The following is a 24243-nucleotide window of genomic DNA, read 5'->3' as shown; positions in this document are numbered from 1 at the left end:
ATTTACATACTCCAACATTCAAATTTTAAAACTTTAAAAAACAAACCTATTGAATAAAATCCAACATAAAAATTATAAAAAGTAAACCTATTAGAGTTCCCTAAACTTGTTGAATACAAAAGAAAAATGATAAGTTTAAGACTGCAATAAAATTGTAACATAAATTATTAAAACATAAGAGTAATCAAGTATTTTATTAGAAAATGTTGACAAATGATTATTGTACTCAGAAGGAAAGCGATAAAAAATAATTGGATGAATAACTAAAAAATAGAACTAATCACATTATCTCGAGGATTTGGCTAGATAAATTAATCCTCTTTAATGAAGGAATAAAAGGGGCTAAAGTGATAAAGATATAATAGGGTGAATAATTTTAAAATGAGACTAACCAATTATCCCTGAGAATTTTGGCTTGACAAATGTATTTTATTTAATTAAGGAATCAAAAGGACTTAAAGTATAAATAACAAACTATAAAGGGTTTATGAAGGAGATAGTGGAAAAGTTTTAAATTTTAAATTTGACTAGTGATAGGATTAGTTATAACCCACTATTTTAGAGTTTTTAATTAGATTTTATGTATTAAAATAAATACAAAAATCTAGAAAAAAAATGGGAAGTTTGAAAGTCATTGAGAGGGTCTTTGCTAAAAATCCTCTCTGCAATACATATAGACTAGTGTGAATATCCGTGCTACGCACGGTACTGACATTATTGAAAAAAATGAAAATAAAATGGTGAACAAATAAAGGTGAAAAAATTGTACCAACAAAATTAAAATGTAATATATGTTTAACAATAGTTTGAAATATAATAGAATGTGTATATCATTCAAGAATTGTCTTTTTTCAGAAGATGGATCCTGAAAAAAAAATAAAAATTTATATTAAAAAAGGGAATGATATATTTCTACAAATGAATGTGAATGTTGTTAAAATGAAATACTTACAAATACTAAGCATTCGATTTCACACACATCGTTTCCACTTTCCATTTTCGCTGAATTGCTGCTGTTTGAGTAGCAACAGCATGGTCGATGCATAAATCATGCCTTTAATGGGTAATGGGTCTTTTGGAGCATGTGCTTGTGATTTTGTGTTTATACTTTATCCCACTATTGAGTATCTTTGCTTTACGGTGTAACAATAAGCAAACGACCGTTCATAGGATTTTGCAAAAAAATTTCAGAAATAATGGATGATCAGAAAATCAATGCAATATCATTCATGACAAAAAGCAAATCAAAAGCAAAACATACTTAAAAGGCAGAGGGGCAGAGGGGACTGACCTGGAAAATTAAGCCGGCAAGAATATACTTCCAGTTCTCCGCAAGAAGGTTGATTTCCGCTGAAGTCTCTGCACATAATCTCTTCCATAACTGCTCACAAAAGAAACAAAATCAATACATTTACAAAATCAATAGAGAACCAAAAACAAATAAGAAACTGAGAGAGGGGGTGGGGGAATTGGGGGTGGAATTCTTTGGAGGAGTTTTAATTGGGGTGGAATTCTTAAATTGGAGGACTCTTAATTGGAGTGGGAAACGTGGGAGGAAATGTAGGGGGAAACGTGGGATGATGATTAGAGGATTTGTAGGAGTGGTTGTAGGATGAATTAAGAGATAGTTGGAGTGGACTCTTAATTGGAGTGGGAAACGTGGGAGGAAATGTAGGGAGAAACGTGGGATGATGATTAGAGGATTTGTAAGAGTGGTTGTAGGATGAGTTAATAGATAGTGAGAATATTTTAAATTTAAATTTGATTGGTGATAAGGTGGGTTATGACCCACTACTTTTTATGTATTAAAATAAATACAAAAATCTAGAAAAAAGAATGAGAAGTTTAGAAACTATTGAGAGGGTTTCTGCTAAAAACCCCTTCTTGAATACATATAGATATAGATTTTTACTTGAACTAAGAAAATTATACGTAAACAAACCCAAATACATGCACATTCGAAATAAAAAGAGCATGCACATGTATACAAATTTCTATCCGTGGTATAGAATATTCAACTTGCCTGCCCATTACTTAAATCAAATCTTCCAAAGTTAATCACAACCAATTTTATAATCAATGATAAGTGACTAATTTACGTAATAATTGTATGATATTTTATATTATTTTTAGTCACTTTGGGTATATTATTGGAAGAAAATGATTTATTTTGGCTATAATTGGTATAAAATGCTTTTGTTCAATTAAATGAGGTTTTTATCACTTTTTACTTGGATTTTGTGTATTTTGACAGTTTTGACACATTTTCGTATTTCGGCTATAACTTGAGCTACAATGATCGGATTGAGATGATTCTTGAACCTATTTGAAGATAAGAGATATATCTACAACTTTGGTGAAGACATCTAAATCCAGTTTAAAGGTTTTCTAGGTCAAAATGCCGAATTACAATAGCAAATTTCTACTGGTCGAAACTGGAACAGGGCAATGAGCAGGTAAGGGTATTCCGGTCATTTCTCAGCCTACACAGATCCAAATGAGGTGATTCTTGATGCATTGGAAAGCTAACTCAAAGGGTTACAAGTTTCATGTTTTGGTAAAGAGCTAAATCAGCTTTTATCATCAAGAAAAGTTCAGTGGAAGTTGATGCAAAATCGGAGCAGAGCTGGAAATTGAACCAGAAGTGACCAAATGGTCACTGTAGCAATCCGGCCGGAATTTGGCCGGATTTGTGGCCGGATTCCTGGCCGGATTGTGGTCAGAAAAGGCTGCTTTGTACGCGTAAAACTCAATTTCACCTCCACCAACTCACATGCGTTGCTAGACATGTGAGAAACATCTCCAGCTGTAAAAGGAAGGTGGAGGCCTCATTTCTTGACCATCTTTCATCATAAAATAGCGAAGATTGCAAGATTGAAGGAAGAGATTGGAGTCCATAGCAGAAAAATAGAGAGTGAGCTACGGGAGAAAGCTTGAAGCTGCAGAAATGTAGCTCTTTCATCTTCCTAGTGTTAGTTTAGCTTAGTATAGAGTAGTGTAGCTTTTCCATTCTTGTTTATTATCTAGATTAGGATGAAGATGGAGGATGAAGAAGGCAAGGAAGAAAGCTCATGTGACAAGGGTTGTATTCCTTCCAAACTCTTTATCTTTTGTATTTGATTCCAAGTTCAGTTAATATACAAGTTCTGGATTTTGTGTTCATTATGTGTTTCTAAAGTTTATACCTTGGGTTTGGTTGAACTTTCTATGATTGTGAGTGTTTATTGTTTGGTTATTTGATTGCTACGATTTGAGCAAGTTATTTAGCACTTTAGCTCTTTAAATCATGATTAATCTGGTACCATTAATTGTGATTATCTAAGGTGTTATTCCTGCAATGGAAATTGAGATTTAACACTAGTTCAAGAAGTGCTAAACATAGGGAGTACACTCACGAAAGTAGAGGTGCACTTATGTGGTTTTTAGTGATTCATTTCATGTAATTTCATTGAAGAAATGAACTTGTAGCTAATTTCATAACCATGAGAATAGGTATGGATTAGTTATAAGTATAATTGATTCACTACGAAAGTAGGATTCAAATGCATAAGGAAATTACACCATAACTAGCCCAGATGTAGTAATTAATGATCCAAATATAGCACTTGCATGAGTAGTTAGGGATACCACAACCTAAGGAGCTTTTATTTGTCATTTTGTATAATTTCAGTAGGTTAAATTTGTTATAATTCATTGATAGTCTAAATAATAGAGAAGCTTTAGTAATACCGGTAATTGTTCACTCTTCCTTGTGGGATCGACCCGATATATACCCTAAACTACTAGTTGATCTGTATACTTGCAGTGAACGGGTGTAATTCGGTATTTTTTAGCTTGCACGTATGTAAAATACCCGTCAAGTTTTTGGCGCCGTTGCCGGGGAAGATTTGGCAATATCGGTGTGAAGAGCAACTTTATTAGTTTAGACATAATATTAGTTATAGTGTGAATGTTATTTTCTGTTATTTTAGTGTTTTTATGTGTATGTGTTTTATAACCTATTCTTCTTACTAATTTTGCTCTTAAGTTGTTTAAAAGCAATTTTAGGTGATGAGAAGAGTAGGTCAATTTGGAGGACAATGCTTGAGAAGTGGAAGATTGGCAACGGATGGTTACCAAGTGCAAAGCTCCTTCAATAGAGGTAACCAAGAATTTACTGAATGTATATCTTTTGAAGATGGTTTAAGGTGCTTAAAGGCAAAATTTGATGTAATTAAGTTACAAGTTCAAATGGACACCATGATACATGAAATTGAGCAAGGGAGGAATGTTAATGTTTTTAATTCTTATCATGTGATTTGTGACTTGTGTGGAGGTTATCATGATACTAATACATGTATGCAAGCACAAAATGTGGATTATTATGATGAATTAGAGCATTACAATCCTTGTTTTGATCGATATAGTGCTAATGCTTATGGTTGGGATAATCATGGTACTTATAGTGATTCTTCATATTTTTATAATTACCAACCTGAATGTGTCCAATATGAATCAAAACCATCTTGGGAGTTGGCAATTGAAATGGTAGCTAATGATTCTAAGCCATCTTGGGAGTTAGCTATAGAAAAATTAGCTAATGTGACTTCCGACCGTTTTGATAGGATTGAGGAAAGGATAGATGAATTGGCTTCTCACTTTGATAGAATACAAGATCAATTACATGTATTGTGTGAAGTTATTTCCTCTAATAATTTGCAAAATGATCCTAGCATGAATGGTGGGAATGTTGTATGTGAAAATGGGTTGCAGTTTGATGAAAATGATGAATTTCAAGTGTGTTTTAATGAGCAAATATCCATTTCACAAGATAATATCTTTGGAACTAACTTTGAGCCTCAAGAGATGAGTTTTAATGACTCATTTTTCACCCCTCTTGAGGAGTGCATTGAAAGTATAGGTTCTAAGGGTATTGCTGCCCAAGATACTCTCATGGCATCCCCGTTGGTAAGTTCTCAAGTGGTGTATATTCAAGGTAAGATCTATGAAACACTTGGAATATGTAAGGCACTTTCATTTCTCACATCATTAGATTATGTGGCTTTCGCGATAAAGTCACCATGTAATGATCCACCACGACCAAAAATGGTGGATTATTCGTTAACTAAGCCTCCTTGAAAAATGAGGTTCAATAGTCGAGCCAACGACTATAAATAAAAGCGCTTATTGGGAGGCAACCCAATGTTTTGGTTATTTATGTTACTTTGGTGTGATTTTATGTTTAAAGTATGTGTTTGAGTTATTTTGTTATTTTTCATTTGTAGGTATTGGAAATGAAAGCAAAAGTGACCAAATGAGGTGAAAAAGGCGAAGTTTGATCAAGGAACTCAACCCCTCGATTTGAGTAATTGTTGTTTTTGATTCGTTACAAGGGGTTAAAATGCATGTTTTGATCATTTTACATGTGCATGCATTGAGTATATTAGCAAACAAATGATCTATGATGCATTTTGGGAAATTGGGGTATCATTTGTAATTATTCAAAAGTTGAATTTCTGCTAAATTTTGCAGCAGAAAACGCGTTTTTCAATGAAACGCGCCACTGAATCGCGTTTTCATAGAATCGCGTTTTCAAATCTGCGCCTATAATTAAGAAAACGCGCCTTCAAAACGCGACAGGAAGTCGCGTTTTCTACCAATTCGCGTTTTCCAGCCTGTTCAGAAACCAAAAACGCGCCTTCAAAAACGCGACTTAAAGTCGCGTTTTCTCACGTAGTCGCGTTTTCAATGCTGCAAATTTGGTGAAGAAACGCGACTTCACAAAACGCACCTTGAGGCGCGTTTTCTTGAGCCGCGTTTTCTGAGCACAATGATCTGACCTCGGATCCTTTCAAAAACGACCTCGGATCCTTTTTAAAAACAAAGGCTTGGATCACTTTTCAACTCCACTTTTCTTCATGTTGGCTTGTTTTTAGTAAGTTTTAGTTCTTCGATTAATGTTTTTGTGTGTTTTGTAGGTGGCAATGGCAAGAGTTCATGCAAATGATCTCAATTGCAAGGGTGTTTATATTAAGGCAAAAAGGGAGTTTTCATGTTCAATTGCTGCACTTCATGCATTTAAAGTGTTTCATGTTTAAGTTATATTCATGCATGATCATGTTAAATTTGAATTTTATTCAAAGAACATGAAGTAGGTTGAATGTGGAAGGTTGGCCAAGCAAATTTGGAGGAAAAACTGCAGAAAACAGCTTTTTCTGCAGCAAATCCGGCCATAAATCCGGCCAAATGTTGGTCGGATTGAAGGCCGGATAGTCAGGGGAGAAAAGAAAATTTTTTCTAGCATTCTGGACAGAATCCGGCCAACAATCCACTGTAGCAAATCCGGCCAACAATCCGGCCGGAAATCTGGCCAGAAAGTGGCCGGATATGCAACAGTAAAAAAAATAAAAAATAAAATAAAAAAATTTCTGCCCAGAATCCCTCCACGAATCCCTCCAATTTCTGGCCGGATTTTGAACAGTAACCAGCGTAAGATGAATCCGTTTCACGGATTCCTCACAATTTTTCTCCCTTCTTCTTCAACCCAACTCACACACTAACACCTCAAACACACACCACTCACTAAAACACCACTTTTCACCATTTAATCTTCAAATAACCTTCACCAAATCACTTTCTCCTATCCTCTAGAGTGAATTTCATAGTTCATATTTTTTCAAAAACAACTCTAAAGTGGATTCAACCTTACCAATAGTTAGGGTTGTACTTTCTTGAATCACTCAATTGAGGTCATATTGGAGTAAGTTTCTTGGGGGTTTTCACATCATATTCATCTCTAAACATCACCAAACCACCTTGAGGTAACAATTCTTCACCTAACTTTGTTATTTGAATTTTGCCATGAATGAATATTTTCTATTTTTAGGCAATTTTTAATATGTGAAGTTAGGTGCATTTATTTCAGCTTATTGATGCTATTGGTGATTGTTAGTGATAAATATATTTTGTGATTTGCATTTATTGTATTTATTTGGTGAATTCTTGCTAGTTTTATGCTTAATTTGGCTTGGTAACGAAGTTGCATATTAAGTAGCCAAATGTAGCATTTTAATTAGCTTAGTGGGAGTTTTTGATATTCATGTGAGTAATTTAGATTATCTAATGAATGAAAAGGTGCTTGATTGAATGATTTTGTGAATTCTTAGGTAATTCTAAAAGAAGAGGTGAATTGAAGATGACCTTAATTGATGAAATTCATAAATGCACTTACAATTTTTGTGGTTCAATAGTTTTTAGTATTTCATGAATTCTCACGAAGGTCATGTATATTTTGGTTTGGTGTGTTTGCCTCCATTTTGAGATTACTTTTGTACTTGAAGGGATTTGATCATTGATGACAAAATGTATAAATGGAACTTATTTTGTTCATGATTGTGGATTTTTTGTGTGAAATTAGCTTCCCTTTGCTTTGGATACTAATGCATATATTTCATTAGCAAAGATTAGCTCATTTCATGTTTTTATCCCATGAACATTGTATGGTTCCACATGCTCGATCATTTTTCCTTTTTCCTTGACTTGCATGTTTTCTTCTTGTTGATTGCAACCGTTTATTTTTAAGAAATTTATTTGTTTTGATTTTGTCTTTTTCAGGGTGCAATAAGTGAACTCTCCATTCTTTCTCAAATACGGTTGGAAATTCATCACATTGCCATGGATTTGGATCGCGCAAGTCATGAGGGGAGTATTTTCTTTTACTCTTTATTTATTTTCCTTTTCTCACATTGAGGACAATGTGAAGTTTAAGTGTGGGGGAGGAAATATTTGAACTTGCAAATACTTTCTATGTGATGATATTTTGTGGATTTAAATGCTTAGAAATGTTAGAATTGTGTTTGAATTATTTGCCATGTGGATAATTTGATTGAAATTGGGTTTGTTGGCAGGGAGTTTTCTTCCATTTATATGGGGAAACTCCGTCAAAATTTTTCTAACATCTTGTCCAATATTTCACTATGGCCCAAAAGTTCTTCAATTTTTTCATTTTTATTTCAAAAAGGGCCAAAGTATTCCAACCTTAAGTGTTTAATTCTTCCAATTGTTGAAACTTTATATGTATTTTGGAAAGTTTAGTCCTCATTTAACTTGAAAATGGTTATTATGCAATTAGGATTTTTACATTTTAGAAAGTATATTTGGTAAAGTGAGGAAAATTATGCCTATAATTTTATATGTTTAATGAAATTTCTTCTCTTTACTTAATTTTATAAGTAAGTGATTGATATAGTTGATAAAAGGTTATACTCCTCCTTTGATTGTTCTTATATATTTTCTAAGAGGGAATATCTATTTATTGTCCTTTATTTTTGAAGAAAAAAAGTAGAAAAGAAAAAAAGAAAAGTAAAAAAAAAAAAGAGAAAAGAAAAGAAAGTAAATAAAAATTGTTCTACTCCAATGATTCTCGTACCAAGTAACCGGGGGTTGGTATCTACAAATGTCGACATTCGCGTAAAAAGGTACTTGAATTAAGAGTATGCATAGCAACTTGAATAAGTGAAATGTTGAGTAACCGGGGATCTTCACCTAAAAGTGTCGATTTTCGCGTAAAAAGACATTCTCACTATTTAAGTAAAACCAGTATGAATAAATCCCTCTTAGTTGTAAAATTTTGAGAAAAAGATGATTATAGGAGGAGGAAGGCTATAAATCGACTATGTGATTTGCTTATTTGTGAAATTAGGTTAGGGTAAGAGATTACGTTTAACTTGTTGAATTAAGGTATACTTATCTTTCCTTTACTTGATATTATGAGTATTTAATGTAATTTGAATAATTGAATAATGATTATTTTTCAGGTCATGAGGAATTAAATTTGACAAAAGTGCATATATTGTTTCACCTCTTAAATCATTGTAGTTGATTATGTGTGGATTGCTTGAGGACAAGCAATGATTTAAGTGTGGGGGAGTTTGATAAGTGACTAATTTACGTAATAATTGTATGATATTTTATATTATTTTTAGTCACTTTGGGTATATTATTGGAAGAAAATGATTTATTTTGGCTATAATTGGTATAAAATGCTTTTGTTCAATTAAATGAGGTTTTTATCACTTTTTACTTGGATTTTGTGTATTTTGACAGTTTTGACACATTTTCGTATTTCGGCTATAACTTGAGCTACAATGATCGGATTGAGATGATTCTTGAACCCATTTGAAGATAAGAGATATATCTACAACTTTGGTGAAGACATCTAAATCCAGTTTAAAGGTTTTCTAGGTCAAAATGCCGAATTACAATAGCAAATTTCTACTGGTCGAAACTGGAACAGGGCAATGAGCAGGTAAGGGTATTCCGGTCATTTCTCAGCCTACACAGATCCAAATGAGGTGATTCTTGATGCATAGGAAAGCTAACTCAAAGGGCTACAAGTTTCATGTTTTGGTAAAGAGCTAAATCAGCTTTTATCATCAAGAAAAGTTCAGTGGAAGTTGATGCAAAATCGGAGCAGAGCTGGAAATTGAACCAGAAGTGACCAAATGGTCACTGTAGCAATCCGGCCGGAATTTGGCCGGATTTGTGGCCGGATTCCTGGCCGGATTGCGGTCAGAAAAGGCTGCTCTGTACGCGTAAAACTCAATTTCACCTCCACCAACTCACATGCGTTGCTAGACATGTGAGAAACATCTCCAGCTGTAAAAGGAAGGTGGAGGCCTCATTTCTTGACCATCTTTCATCATAAAATAGCCAAGATTGCAAGATTGAAGAGAGATTGGAGTTCATAGCAGGAAAATAGAGAGTGAGCTACGGGAGAAAGCTTGAAGCTGCAGAAATGTAGCTCTTTCATCTCCCTAGTGTTAGTTTAGCTTAGGTATAGAGTAGGTTGGTAGCATATTTTCCAATATCTTGGTTTATTATTGCTAGAATTAGGATGAAGATGGAGTATGAAGAAGGCCAAGGAAGAAAGCTCATGTGACAAGGGTTGTATTCCTTCAAAACTCTTTATCTTTTGTATTTGATTTCCAATGCTTCAGTTAATGTATACAAGTTCTGGATTTTGTGTCATTATTGTGTTTCTAAAGTTTATATCCGTTGGGTGTTGGTTTGAACTTTCTATGATTGTGCAGTGTTTATTGCGTTATTTGATTGCTACGATTCGAGCAAGTTATTTAGCACTTTGCTCTTTAAATTCATTGATTAATCTGTTACCAGTTAATATATGATTGAATCTAAGGGTGTTATTCCTGCAATGGAAATTTGAGATTTAACACTATTCAAGAAGTTGCTAAACATAGCGAAGTACACTCACGAAAGTAGCAGTGCACTTATGTCGAGTTCTTTTAGTAGAATTCACTGTTTCACTTGTAATTTATTGAATGAAATGAACTATCGCGTAGCTAAATTTTCAGTAAGCCATTGAGGAATACTTATGTGCCGGCGCATTAGTTTTATAAGAATATAATTTGATTCACTACGAAAGGTAGGATTCAAATGCATAAGGTAATCTAACTACACCAAGCGGATAACTAGCCCTGAGGTAGTAATTAATGATCCAGAATATAGCACTGCATGAGTAGTTAGGATACCACACCACCTAAGGAGCTTTTATTTGTTCATTTTTGTATAATTTCAGGTAGCGTTAAATTTGTTATAATTCATTGATAGCTCTAAATTAATAGAGAAGCCTCTTAGTATACCGCGTAATTGTTCACTCTTCCTGTGTGGGATCGACCCGATATATACCCTAAACTACTAGTTGATCTGTATACTTGCAGTGAACGGGTGTAATTCGGTATTTTTTAGCTTGCACGTATGTAAAATACCCGTCAGATAGCATCAAATCCTTCCTTTAATGATATACCTCTAAAATACGGAAATAAAATCTAACTTGCTGCTGTTATTGAGAAGGGGAGGAAATAGTAGAGGAAATGCATAACGTTTCTAAATTGCATGCATTTCCCAAAAAAAGATGAATGCATAAACATGCTTGTAAACTAGTGATTTTTTAAGCCATTCCAATGGTTGCAAAAATAAGAAACAACATTATCAAAAAAATGTTGTCAATAGAATGGACTTAAACATTCTCAATTGTATTATGAATAAAAACAAATCTCATGTGCACCATTGCACATGAATGTTAAAATCTTCTGTTCTATTCTCTTATTTCACAGATTTAGAAACTCAATACAACCTTGATAACTATGTCGATGTTCAAATTAGTTTGTGAAAATCTTGTGATATTCCTTTTCCCTTTCTTGTGGAAATATAGGAAGCAATACTATGACGCTTTTTCCATTAAGCTTTGGTGGAATTTTCGGCAAAGGAGATCCCTATGGGCTGGATTTTTAGCAGCCAAATATAGTAGCGGGGTGCACCCCTGTTTGTCAGAAAAGGGTTCTTCGCTTTCTTACACTTGGAGGAGGTTATGTTCGGTCCAACAATTGGAAGAGGAGCATATTTGCTGGGTCCTCAGTGAGGGATCGATGGATTTTTGGCATGACAATTGGTGGAAACTGGGGCTATATGTCAGCAGATGGACATTTTTCATGAACATGTGGTAGCAGATTTTGTCTCTCAGGCACAATGGAATAGGTGGCTCCTTAATCAGGTTCTTGGGCCTGAGTTGGTTCGGCAAGTGGTGAAGGTCCCTCCTCCATCCGCTCGTAGTTCTGATAGGATGGTGTGGGCTTTGACGCAGGACGGCTCGTTAACGGTCTCTTCGGCTTACTCGCTTGTTTCGCAGGCTTCTAATTGTTCTTGGGTAGTTTCGCACGTGTGGCTAAAGGGGTGTCCTATCAAAATCTCATTCTTCATGCTATGGTTGCTACGATTGCGTATTTCGTTAATGGACCTGTTGCGTAGATTTGGGGTACAGGGTCCGTCTAAGTGTCATTGTTGTTCTGAACCGGCAGAGGAGGAGGTTAATCACATTTTTTACAAGGGATTTGAATAAGGCAGTTTGGAGTAGATTTGAGGTTGGCCTAGGAGATTGGACAATGGTTTCCATGCTGAGACACATGGTGTTACGGTGGTGGTTGCGCAAAGGGCACAACGTGTACCTCAAGTTTGTTTATCATATGTTACCTATGCTTGTTTGCTGGGAGTTATGGAAGGTGAGAAACAAGGGAATTTTTTATGGAAGGAAGGTGGGGTGGACGGAGGTGGCAGACCAGGTATTTCAACAGCTGTGTGATTTACTTCATTGTAGTTTTCCGGAGATAGCATGTTGTTTTGTCTCTTGGGATGTTCTTCACGCTTCATTGGTTGGTCTGAAAAGAAGGGTTTCCATTTTGCCGATCTCATGGTCGGTTCCTAGGACAGGATTTAAGTTGAATTCGGATGGCTGTGCTAGGGGGAACCCGAGTGTGAGTGGGGGTGGGGGAGTTGTGCGTGATTGGGAAGGAAGATTCATCGTCGGTTATTCCTGTTTTTTTGGGTCCTTGACCAGTTTACACGCGGAGCTCAAGGCCATGCTCTTTGGGGTGCGGCTATGTGTTGCTCGAGGCTTCCAAGAGTTGCATGTCGAGTCCGACTCATTTGTCTTGGTGCAGATATTGCAAGGGACACATGGTTGCCCTTGGAGGCTGCAACGGGTGGTGGATGAATTGCTCAGTGTCAAGCAGCATTTCCATGAGATAACCCATTGTTGTAAAGAGGCGAACAAGTCCGCTGATTATCTAGCTAACTTGGGTGCAAATACGGAGCAAGATGGTGTTTTTGATGACTTTCGTGCTTTGCCGGTTACTGTCCGTGGGGAGATTACCATGGATAGGTTAGGTTTCCCTAATTTTCGTAGAAAGCTGCTTTAGCTTAGCTAAAAAGTTGTACCACTTTTATTTTGTACGGTCTACTAAGGCTAGAAAATTTAACTAAATAAAATGTCACAAGTAACTTGAACAAAATAAAAAGTAATTAGAAAAGTATAAATTGAATTTATGATATTATGGCTAATAGTGTCTACTTAATAATAATGCATGAATTTAAAATGAAGGGCGTAAACTTAGACCCTCCATTTTAACTTAAAAAAAAAAAAAGAATTGCATGATCCTAGGAAGATCAAAGACCTATATCACACAAGCTGGAAAAAGTAAACAAATAAGAATTTCTATCATGCATATTCTGCAATTCTCTACCAAATAATTGATTACAATCCATTGTAAGGTGCTCTGTCGAAAAATTGGGTACCTAACTAAGAATACAAATCTTTGATTTGCATAAACCAAAACACTAATGTAGGCTTGCACATGTATCTATATACTCCAGGGAAGGAATGATTTTTAAAAGTTTTTTCAGATTGACTAAAACATGGCGTGGTCCTAAACTCTTGATGCCAATATAACTCAAAAGTTGCTATAAGTCCTACACATAGAACAAGAACATAGTCAGGGTTACCTGCATAATAGGAAAATAATAAGGAAGTGTGTTATCAACTTAAGCGGACAAACTTCTAAAAGCAAACTGCATCAACAAACTTATCAAAGAAAAATAAACACTTTCACCAATTTTATGATATATGGTACTTTTAGTATTTAATTAATTAAAAGGGCTTTATCCCTAGAAATGACAGTTCTGGAGTTAGAAGGCAAACAAAATGCAAAAGTGTAAACAATTTTCATAAACCAAATTCATTATAAGATATAAGCATAAAAATCATAGTTATTAAACCTGGCCCGACCCAGTGGTTCGACCGGTCAACCCGGCAACCGGCCATTGAACTGGGCCGGTTCGCTTCGCTAATTAGATCGTTTCTGCAAATGATCCGTTGACTTTTCAACGGCCCGGCGGTTCAACCAGATTAAACCGTGAACCCGGCCGATTTTGTGAACAAATCGGTTTTGAGGAAAAAATTTTTTCCAAACCTTTGCTTGGATTCAAATCCAAGACCTTTGGGTAGGGTTATGACATGCTCACCACCAGACCACTTTGCCACATGTTAGTTAATTGCCATTCTTATACTATATGAACGTTTTGTCAATTTTATCTTTATTTTTTTTATTTCTCCAAAAGAAATTTATTTGAAATCTTTTAACAAAAACTTATGACCCCTAAATTCTATAAATTATAAAATAGATTTCAAAAATAACATATTACATAATTTATTTTAAAGACAAATATTATTTTTAATAATTTTTTGCACTTAAAATTCGTAAGTTACCTAGATAATTACACTAAACATATAAAATTTTACACTTGAAGTTTGGTGGATTACTAATTAAATTTATGTTTTGCTGATTCTTATATGAATTAAATATTCTATTGCAAATTAAATTAAATGAATATTCGTTATGACCTTGTTTATTACAATTTATATCATATATCCTATATAAAAAATTATAAGACATAATATTTAAATATATTTAGTGATCCACTGGTTCAACCACTCACCCACTGGTTGAACCAGTGACCCGTTGACCCACCTCCTTTACCGGTCTCCTCTTCGAGCCGAGTTTAATAACTATGATAAAAATACTCTTCGAGCCGAGTTTAATAACTATGATAAAAATACTCTAGAAAAAGAAAATGTGAAATAAATCCATCCCCACTTTTTCTCTTCAATCTCTTGATCAATGTTCAATCCACACCATAATTAACCTTTTGGCTATAAGTACACGAGCACCTTCCAACACAATAATCAGGAATAGCATTCATTCATATTCTTAAAACAAATTGTCAGTCATGGTATCTTTCATTAGTTAAACAAGATACTATTCAGTTTGTAAATGAATAATTTTATTGAATAGGCAAAAATACTACAATTTTTTTTTCTTTTTTGAAATTTTAAGGGAGAGATATTTGCCAAAATATATTTAATTTAGAAAAGAGTCAATACCATAACTAGGAACTCAGCATGTATATTTTGAAATGGTATATACAAAAGAAGAAAGAAATGTTTTAGTTCACATTTCAGAATACCTCAGTTTGCTAAGTGATATATACTTTTAGAATTAGAAATAATTATGATGTCCTACACACTAAGTTATTTAGAGCTGATTCACTTTTTTACTTTGCATATAATTAGAATACAAGACAACGAAATAGAAGCAAACCTTATTGAGTAAGAATATCACATAAGCTGCTCTTGTTGAGTCTTACCCTTCTAAAAGGAGAGGAAACTCTATAGGCTTTGCATTTGTCAAAACTAACAAATTTGAAGTTGAATCACATGACACCCCCTCAATGGAAGGTGCATAGTTATGAATATATGATTGAGAATCTTCCAATCGCAAAGGAACTTGTAAATATGAAGCAGTAAGTAAGACAGCCTGCAAAATGTATCAGTAAGATAAATTGTCAAATAGCTACTTCATTAGCAAATTGTGCACCAGAATATTAGATGCCTAATGCACAAGAGGTACCAATATAAATATGTTTGACACATGATTGTACAAATAAATATGTGGTAGGCTGATTATATCGATAGTGAAAAAGACAAAAAAAATAGATTAAATGTAATCAAGAAAAGAGAAAGAACACATGTGCTACGTATCTCAGGACTGCTGAAGATTATTGAATTTCCTTTTTATCAGTGAAAAAACTCATCTTTTTAAAAGAAAATCCAAGGCCATGTCATTGTAAACTGCATCATACTAACAAAAATGTAGAAAAGGTCTAAAGTGAATAAGAAACCAAAAAAAACTATGTAAACACCAATGGAAAGTAGAAGAGTTCTTGATATCATGGTAAACACGAATAGAAAGCTAAAAAGTTCTTGACACCATAGAATTAGGTATCCATAGGGCAAAAAAGTTCTGAACAACATATTCTATAGACATAGGGGATTGTAGGGTATGGATCCAGGTTTGGTAGCTAGCTAAGTAGAATAGTTAAAGGAAAACCAAGTCACAAATATGGCAAACTGTTCTAATATCCTTGCCGATGGTGTAGGCTTTCTTGCTTCCAACATGCTATTGAAAGTGCTGATTAGAGAAGGATATCAAAACCGGCTAGCTACAAATCTTGTTAGGTGAAAACTATACTTGTGAGATCCCAATCAGTATTTTGAAGGGGTGAGGCATTCTTGAATTGTCCTTGGCAGTCAAATGGGGCTTTAGTGTCATGAGGCATATGCCCCAAGGATCAAGATGAATACATGGACATTCGGACAAATTTTTCCTTTAACGCGTAGAAAACATGCACCTTTAAAATTTTAACACTTTTCCATTATTTTAAGCTCCAGAAAAACATCCAAGCTGGATTTTCTCTTTGCTTGCTTGAGGAAGTTGAGACCTTTAAGCTAAATTTGCAATTTCTGAAAACTTTTCTTATGTTAGCTTACAATTTTAATTTGGTGAACATGGATGTAAGTTTCGAATTTAATGATGTAGAGGTAAAGTATCAAAACTTTATGCCTCACATTGAGGATGCTCTAAAGAAATAGAGGAAAGATGCTCTGATAGTCAAAACTCATAAAGATCATTTGCCAGTGCCCTAGAAAACAGTTTCGCAATTGTGAACTTTAGTTTGCCAAATGACATCAAACCTTTTATGCAAGCAATGTTGAAGTTTACAGTGGTTTGTTGGGTTTCTGCTGATAGCATAGCATTAGTCACACTAATTAGTCATAGAAACAGGTTTTATTTTTCTCATGTGGACATAAGATTATAATTTTTCTTTATTTTATCTAATATTTTTTGATGTTAGTGTGTGTGTGTATATATATTATAATATTTTTGTATTTTTATATTTTAAAAATATTTTAAAAATAAAAATTCATGGGGCCGTTTTTGCCCCGTTTGGATGGATATAAAATGTCCGCCCAAAATTTTTGCCTTTTAAAACACTGATCCCAATCCTATTAGTCTTGTATCCCAACAAAAGAAAGCTGTTTCATCCTCATTTTAAGCACTCAGGGACACCTGAGAAGAACAATACGAGTATTTAGGGATGCCTGTAGGCTACTGTACATATGTACCATAAAACAAGAGAGATGCCCCATCTTCAATGTTTGAGAAAATAAACTTTACATGCAAAATATAGACACATGTTTGAAATTACACAATGGATGGGTGTTGAAAAGAATTACTAATGAATATGTCCAGAAGACCGATCTGTTAAGCATGGAAAGTTAAAAGAGTAGCATTCTTTTTGAGTCTTAAAGAAATGAAGGGCAAGGTACAATCTACAAATTCAGGGAATTCAAACTCTATTTATACGGTCGTACCACTTGTATTTTTCCTTTTTCTAGTGCAAGATTTTAAGGAAAAGTTAAAATCACTTGGCTCCTAATTAGTTCTTTACGAATACATCGATTTTAGCTTCAATAGTGAACAAATAATTTAGATTAGGACTGAATATAAAGTTAATAAATTGAATAAGAAAGGAAAGACATCAACACTTAGGAGTAATCACAGTTGAAGACTTAAGTCGATCACTTCTTGGTTTTAATGATTAACAAGCCAAAATGATGATTTGGACTAATGTTTTTAATGAAAATTTTGCTAGAACAGGTGCTCAAATATTTGGAAAAAGAAAGAATGAAAAGTCAAAAAAAAATGAAAATTGTCGCTCAACATTAGAAGCAGCTTCAGATGCATAATTACTTGATCGGACGTCTGAAACACCACAATGGAGATATTCCCTATCATCGAATACAGCATTGGATGCATACTAAAGGGTTGGTCGTGTGAATATTGAAGCAAATAAAATTGGACGAAGTATCCGAGTCAACTCTCTTGATCGGCCATTCGAAAATCAAATGCAAGACTTGGAAAGCTGCTAATCTCTTTTGAATGCATCTGTCAAAAAATAAATATTTGGATCCTGATTGGGTGTTGAATGCATGGTTTGGATACAGAGCATTTGATTCGGGCGTCTAACAACTCCAATGGTTAGTTTTTAATAGTTAGAATTTTTTTGACCGTTGGAGATTTTATTATTTGGATCCTGATTGGGTGTTGAATGCATGATTTGGATACAGAGCATTTGATTCGGGCGTCTAACAACTCTAATGGTTAGTTTTTAATAGTTAGATTTTTTTTGACCGTTGGAGATTTTATTGGACCAGATTTTCATCTTTTATAAATATTTCAAGGCCTGAAATATTAGAGCAACTTTTGCCTGCATTGAATACAAGTTCCTCAGAGTGATTTTGTGAGAAAATATTCCTTTCTTGTACATTTGTAGTTCTTTGTGAGGTTTCAAGTTTCAAGTATTCTTCATTGTTTAGGTGAGTATTCAATTGTAACTTAGAGAGGATTAATTAGGACGAATTGTAAAATTCTGTGACTCAACTAAAGTACGAAAACTTAGTGTGAGCAACGGGTGAGCTTTTCTTTGCACAAGTTGGTTTGCTTCATCAAGATTTGAAGAAGCACTTAGTGGGTTGAACTCCAAACTTGGTGAAACTTGGGAATGAATAGAGCTGCCATAAAGGGTACCATTTCAATTGGTTTAATTTCTTTTTAATTTATTACTTTTGCTCATTTGCGTGATTTCATTGTTTTTATCTCTTTTGCTTTCTACTTGCTTAAGTGTGTGATTATTTAGGTAATTTGACTAGTTTAAATTGGGTAAAAATTTGTCTCATTTTGCTTAGTTGTTAATCAATCTAATTCACCGCTCGCTTAGGTTGTACTAGAGCCTTACAATTAGCATTAGAATTTGATATGCTGAGATTCAATTCAATCGATTTAGGAGCAAATATGGTAACCAATAATGCTTAATTTTTAGAGGGTGTCAATTATGTTAGTTAGAAAGAATGCATGAATATATTTTTACAATCTATTAATATTGAGTTACGGTATGTTGTTAATAAATGTCCTTATAAAACTACTATTTTAGATGTGAATTTGGGTGGATTTAGGCCCAAAATTAGAAATGAATTAAATGCTCAAGATAAGACTAATCTTACTTTGAATTCTAAGGCTATGAATATTTTGTACAATGCTTTAGATGCCAATGAATCTACTTGAGTTAAAGGTTGTAAGTCAGCTAAAGAAATATAGAATAAATTGAAAGAAATTGTGAAGGTAGTGATGATGTTAGAGAACAAAAAAAAATATTTGATTGTACCAAATTTGAATCTTTTAAGATGGAGTTGCATTAAAATATTGATAAAGATGTATTGTAGATTCAATGATATTATTAAAAATCTTAAAGTGTTTGATAAGGAATATTCTTTAGGTGAAAGAAATAGAAATATTTTGAATGGTTTACCTAAGGAATGAGAAATCAAAGCTATAGTCATACAAAAAGCAAAAAAAATTGAATTTCATATCTATTGAATCTCTTGTCAATCCACTAATCTTTTATGAGTTGAAGTTAAAATCAAAAGTGTAAGATGAAGAGAAAGTTAGAGTCCAAAGGAGCAATGCACTCAAAACTTCTCATGAAGAAAATGATTTACTCTCATTTGATGGTGAGGATATGGAGTTTGATGAAAATTATAAAATAACTTTTAATCCAAACTTATAAAACTCTTCAACAATAAGAGAAGATTTAGTAGAGGTGGACCAAATAATAACCAAATTTGAAATTCCACCAAAGCAAGAGGAAAATAAGAAATGATCAAAAAGCAAAATGATGGTGTTTTGAATTGGGTTAATGATGAAAATGATAGTAGTGATGATGATATGGAAGTCCTTATGCTTAAATTTCAAGATAGGTTTAGGGAATCCTATACTAAAAATGGGGAGGAAAATCAAAATAAATGTTTTGTTGAATGAGAACTTCAAACTTTTTCAAGAAAACAAAATATTGAGAAAAGAGAATGACAATTTCAAGAAAAATGAAGCTGAATTATATGCAAAAAAGATTATTTGAAAAAGAAGTTAGATGAAAAAGCAAAGTTTTATTAAAAAAATCAAGGAACAAATTTTGTTGAGAAAAAGAATAGATGACCTTCGTAAATTTCTTGAAAGGAAGAAACAAGGTGTTTTAGAAAAACAAGTGTAGGAATACAATTGTTAACAAAAATTTTACTACTTTTAGAAATGATCGTCTTTATTTTATAACATCTTCTCATGTTAGAAATCATGGTGTTACGTGTAATTATTATTGTCAATACGGCCATATGAAAAATAATTGTTATGTGAAAGGAAATGTTAATTTAAGGATGAAAATTATTTGGGCATTGAAAGATATCACTAGCCCAATTGGACCCAAGAAGAAATGGGTACTAAAAGTGATTTCTCTTGTAGAGGTGCACAAAAATGCAACAAAATATCACTTAAATCAAGAGCATGAAGAACATGAACATTTAATAAAAGAGGGAAAGAATGAAAGGTGAAAATGGAAAACTATAGAGATTACAATCTTTCCAAATAGTTGAAAAGTTATGTCTGCGATGAGATATGTACTCAAAAGCTAAACGGTTAGAGCTCGAAATTTTAAACCTAATTGCATCCACTACCACTGGAAAATTTGAACGTGCAATCTTGTTGGATTATCGACTACTTGGAGTGTTTAATTGATTGTCTTATACTTAAGTATATTAGAATATTCTAAATTCATGCATGATTCACATTCATGGTAATATAATACAAATTAGACAAGAAATTAGTGAGGTATTAGTGAGATGGAGTGAAATTGCAAAGTTTAAAATTTCATTTGCTCATGCATTTGACACTTGGCTTGAGTTGGACATTTGTCCAACTACTAAACCAAGCGTATACCATCTTATTTGACCCGTGATATGCAAAACAAATTCCAGACTGAGGGAGTGAGAGAGAAAACATTTTCTGGTTCCTTAATCTTTCAACCTACCATTTTCTTGACTTAAAACCGAGAGAAACCAACTTGCCATTCATTTGTGTTAGACCTGAGAGAGAGAAGGTAGACTCAGTTCATTTCCTTCTTTACTCTAAAACATCCGAGAGAGAGAGAGGGTTAAGGGTGAGTGACGCTCTGCAATTTATGGTGTGGAATTAGTTGTATTGAGAGGAAAGAAACTAGAGGAAATCGGTTGGGCTGCATCTTTGAGGAGCCGAAGTCCAGTCATTTGGGAGGAAAGGGAGGTAAAATTTCTGTAACAACCTTTCATTCATCCAGTACACTTGATTACTCATGCTGCATTTTGGGTTTAGCTAAGAAAAGTGAGTTTTGTTGGAAGAAAATCTTGTTTAGAAGCTAGTTACTTGCTGGAGAAAAAAATTCTGTTTGGCCGAAAGAAAGGAAATGGTTATGCAGCTTGTTATTCAAATTTTGGAGGATTTTTCTTCTAGAAATTTAAGTTATATGTCTACCCTCTCGTTGTATCTGAAAATCTAGAGCAAAGTTGAAAAACTTGAATGAGAATTTTGCAAGAATTAATTGGAAAATTCTGGTGGGCTAGCCGAGAGAGAAGATGGAAATTTTCTAGTTTTCTTCTATAGAATTTGGTTGTAAAATCTTATATTGTGGTTCAATACACCTTATAACACATTAAACTTAACATGCATGTTAGATTTGAGTGTAAAATGAAGAGCTCTATTGACGGAAAAATTTACCTTTCAAACTGTCTATTTGCTGGAATTTTTCCAGCTTCGGCCGAGAGAGATGAGGAAGAATTTTTCCAGTTTTTCCATGAATTTTGACTGAAAAATTGCATATTGTTGCTGTTTACACCCTATAATACATTAATATTGACATGCATGTAGCATTTGACTTGAATCCAAGTGAGTTAAGTGTTGGCGTTGAGGGAACTTTGCTGAAAATTCCGATCATAATTGATAATTGAGGACTGTTGGAGTAGAGTTGATGGTTGCAGCTTCAACTTCAAAGTTTTGCTGGTTTTGGTCAAGAACTCACTTCAAGTACCATTTACCTCTTTTATCTAAACATACATGTGGTCTATGTTGAGTTCAAAGTTAGAAAAGACTGATTTTTGGAGAAAACTCTAAACCTGGAAATTTTTCGTTTTCTTGCCAAGAGTTTTGATGAACTTGGTTAAAATTTGCTTTAGGCATCATCTATTGTTCTAATGTAGCCATATATGTTGTATAATTGACATTTTAAAACCCTAGCATACTGGCCATAGAGTTGAATGAGAGCTTTCAACTGATCTAAATAAGAAAGTTTAGGCTTTGCGCGAGGAAAACGGAAGAAGTGAACTTGGATAATTATTCCACCTTTAAGACTAAACCTTAACCTTAATTAATTTTGGTTTTAACTTGAGTTATTCAGTAGATTGTATACAATATTATTGTGCTTGAACTTAGCTAAATTATACTAAAGTGAATGATATGTGTACTTTAGGTATCTTCTAACGATTAAAACTTGGTACAATCAACTTCGAATCGGGACTCTATCTGTTAGAAACTGTAGTAAATAACAAAACTATACTAGACAAATACAGAGATTTTGAGGCGTGAAAGCACTTTCCTTAAGGTGTTATTTGCCTCTATTAGACAAATTACCTCTAGGATACAACAAAGTCTAAGAACTATCGAATGAAAAGTAAAAGTGATTTAATTCTGTCGAAATCCTACTATTTAAAAGGATTGAAGCACCTGTCCAAGGCACTATCAGAGGATGCACCCTATCAGAAAGCCCCAAGTGCCCAAGTGCCCTTGTCAAGATTTTATATATCTTGAAATAAGTTTCCCACCAAACTTTCCCTCCAAACTAATATCTTGGAACAAGTTTGTAAAGGAATAGGACAATGACTCATATATAGGCAACATGCACTTTATCCTCTTTCAATGTGGGACAATGGATTTCAACGTATTCATTACAAACTATTACCAACACTATCATCGAATACAGCATCAAGCACATAGCGAAGGGTTGATCATCCGAACATTGAAGCAAATAACATTGAACGAAGTATCAGACGTTAACTGACTCTATCAGCCGTTCGAAAATTAAATGAAAACTTGGGAAGCTACTGATCTCTTTCGGACATATCTGTCAGATAGTATATATTTAGATCGATCGTCCGATCCGGTGTCAGAAGCGTGATTTGGATGCAGAGCATTTGATTCAAACAGTCGACAGTTTCAATAGCTAGTTTTTAACAGCTATTTTTTTTTTTCTAATCATTGGAGAGTTTCTTGGACCAAATTTTCATCTTCTATAAATACCCCAAGGCCTGAAATGTTAGAGCAACTTTTGCCTCCATTGAATACAAGTTTTTAAGAGTGAATTATGAGAAAATACTCTTTTCTTGTAGACTTGTGGTTCTTTGTGAGGTTGAAAAGTTCAAGTGTTCGTTATTATTTGGGTGAGCATTCAATTGTAATTTAGAGAGAGTTAACAAGGGAGAGTTGTAATATCTCTTAGTATAACTAGAGTAGGAAAACTTAGTGTGAGCAAAGGTAAGCATTTCTTTGTACAAATTGGTTTGTTTCACCAATATTGGAAGAAACATTTAGTAGGTTGAACTCCAAGTTTGGTAAAACTTGAGAGTGAAAAGAGGTGCCATAGAGGGCACCATATCAGTTGGTTTGCTTTCTTTTTAATTTATTGTTTTTTACTTGCCCATTTATGTGATTTCATTACTTTATCTCTTTTACTTTCTACTTGTTTAAGTTTGTAGTCACTTAATTAGGTAATTTGGCTAGTTTAAAATGAATGAAAATTTGACATATATTAGTTGTTAATCAATCCAATTCGCTTCTCTTATAGATTGCACTAGGACCTTACAACGGTAATTGATAACATCTAAGGCTTCTCACTTTTCATGCCTTTGGTCTAGTGTTTTAAAACGCCTTGCCTCCACTTAAGCAGTGTAAAAGCCTTGAGCCTGGGTTGTAAGTCCTATGGTTTTAATATTTTTAATATTTAAAAAAATCATAAAATTTACAAAAACTATTAATATTAAAATACATATAACTATAATAATAGAAAAATTATAGAAAAATGTATTTAAATTTAAAAATTATAGAAAAATTTTAAAATTTTAAAAATTATAGAAAAATATATTGTCATAATATGTTATAGTAATAATAGTGTAGAAAATTCGGTAAAAATTCATTGAATACTAGTTCTGGGCATATGAAAATGGTTGTATAAGACAAGGGAGATGATTTTACTAGGAAACTTGGATTTTTATATTCTTGTGGTATGTATTACTATATAAAAATGGTAAAATTAAAACATAACCAAGTTTTGGGGTTAAATAAGAAATTTGAGATAACAGGTTAGCTAAATTTTTAAAGTGAATTACAACGATGACATTTGTATAACCTACTCTAACTTGAGGGGAAGCCTAACCGATGGAAAATTCCGTCGGAGGAAGCCACTTGAAAGTGACAACTACAATTAATTGACAAGTATATGGTATCCTTGCCTCTCACCTCCACCAAGACAGTTACCAATAGCCTCTTGGGCAGTTGGCGCCAAAGCAGATGGACTTAACACTACACGTTTTTACTAACATGG

General features: G+C 33.7%; 1 protein-coding gene across 1 annotated transcript; it reads left to right on the top strand.

Annotated features, from left to right (window-relative positions):
* Positions 1-11476: 11476 nt before the first annotated feature.
* LOC113766076 lies at positions 11477-12752 on the top strand. The gene is made up of 2 exons (XM_027310303.1): positions 11477-11696; positions 11806-12752. The coding sequence occupies exons 1-2, from the start codon at positions 11477-11479 to the stop codon at positions 12750-12752; spliced, it is 1167 nt and encodes a 388-aa protein (XP_027166104.1).
* The last annotated feature ends 11491 nt before the right edge of the window (positions 12753-24243 follow it).

Source organism: Coffea eugenioides, chromosome 3 (assembly GCF_003713205.1).
Source record: "Coffea eugenioides isolate CCC68of chromosome 3, Ceug_1.0, whole genome shotgun sequence".
NCBI classification, from domain to species: Eukaryota; Viridiplantae; Streptophyta; class Magnoliopsida; order Gentianales; family Rubiaceae; genus Coffea; species Coffea eugenioides.
Note: the sequence above shows the minus strand (reverse complement) of the source record. Positions and strands in the feature narration are given on the sequence as shown.

Excerpts from the sequence above, each read along its gene's own strand:
- LOC113766076 (XM_027310303.1), top strand. The coding sequence starts at position 11,477 with ATGGACATTTTTCATGAACATGTGGTAGCAGATTTTGTCTCTCAGGCA. Across the intron at positions 11,697-11,805 it reads TGTTTCGCAGGCTTCTAATT|ATTTGGGGTACAGGGTCCGT; the intron begins GTTCTTGGGTAG and ends CCTGTTGCGTAG.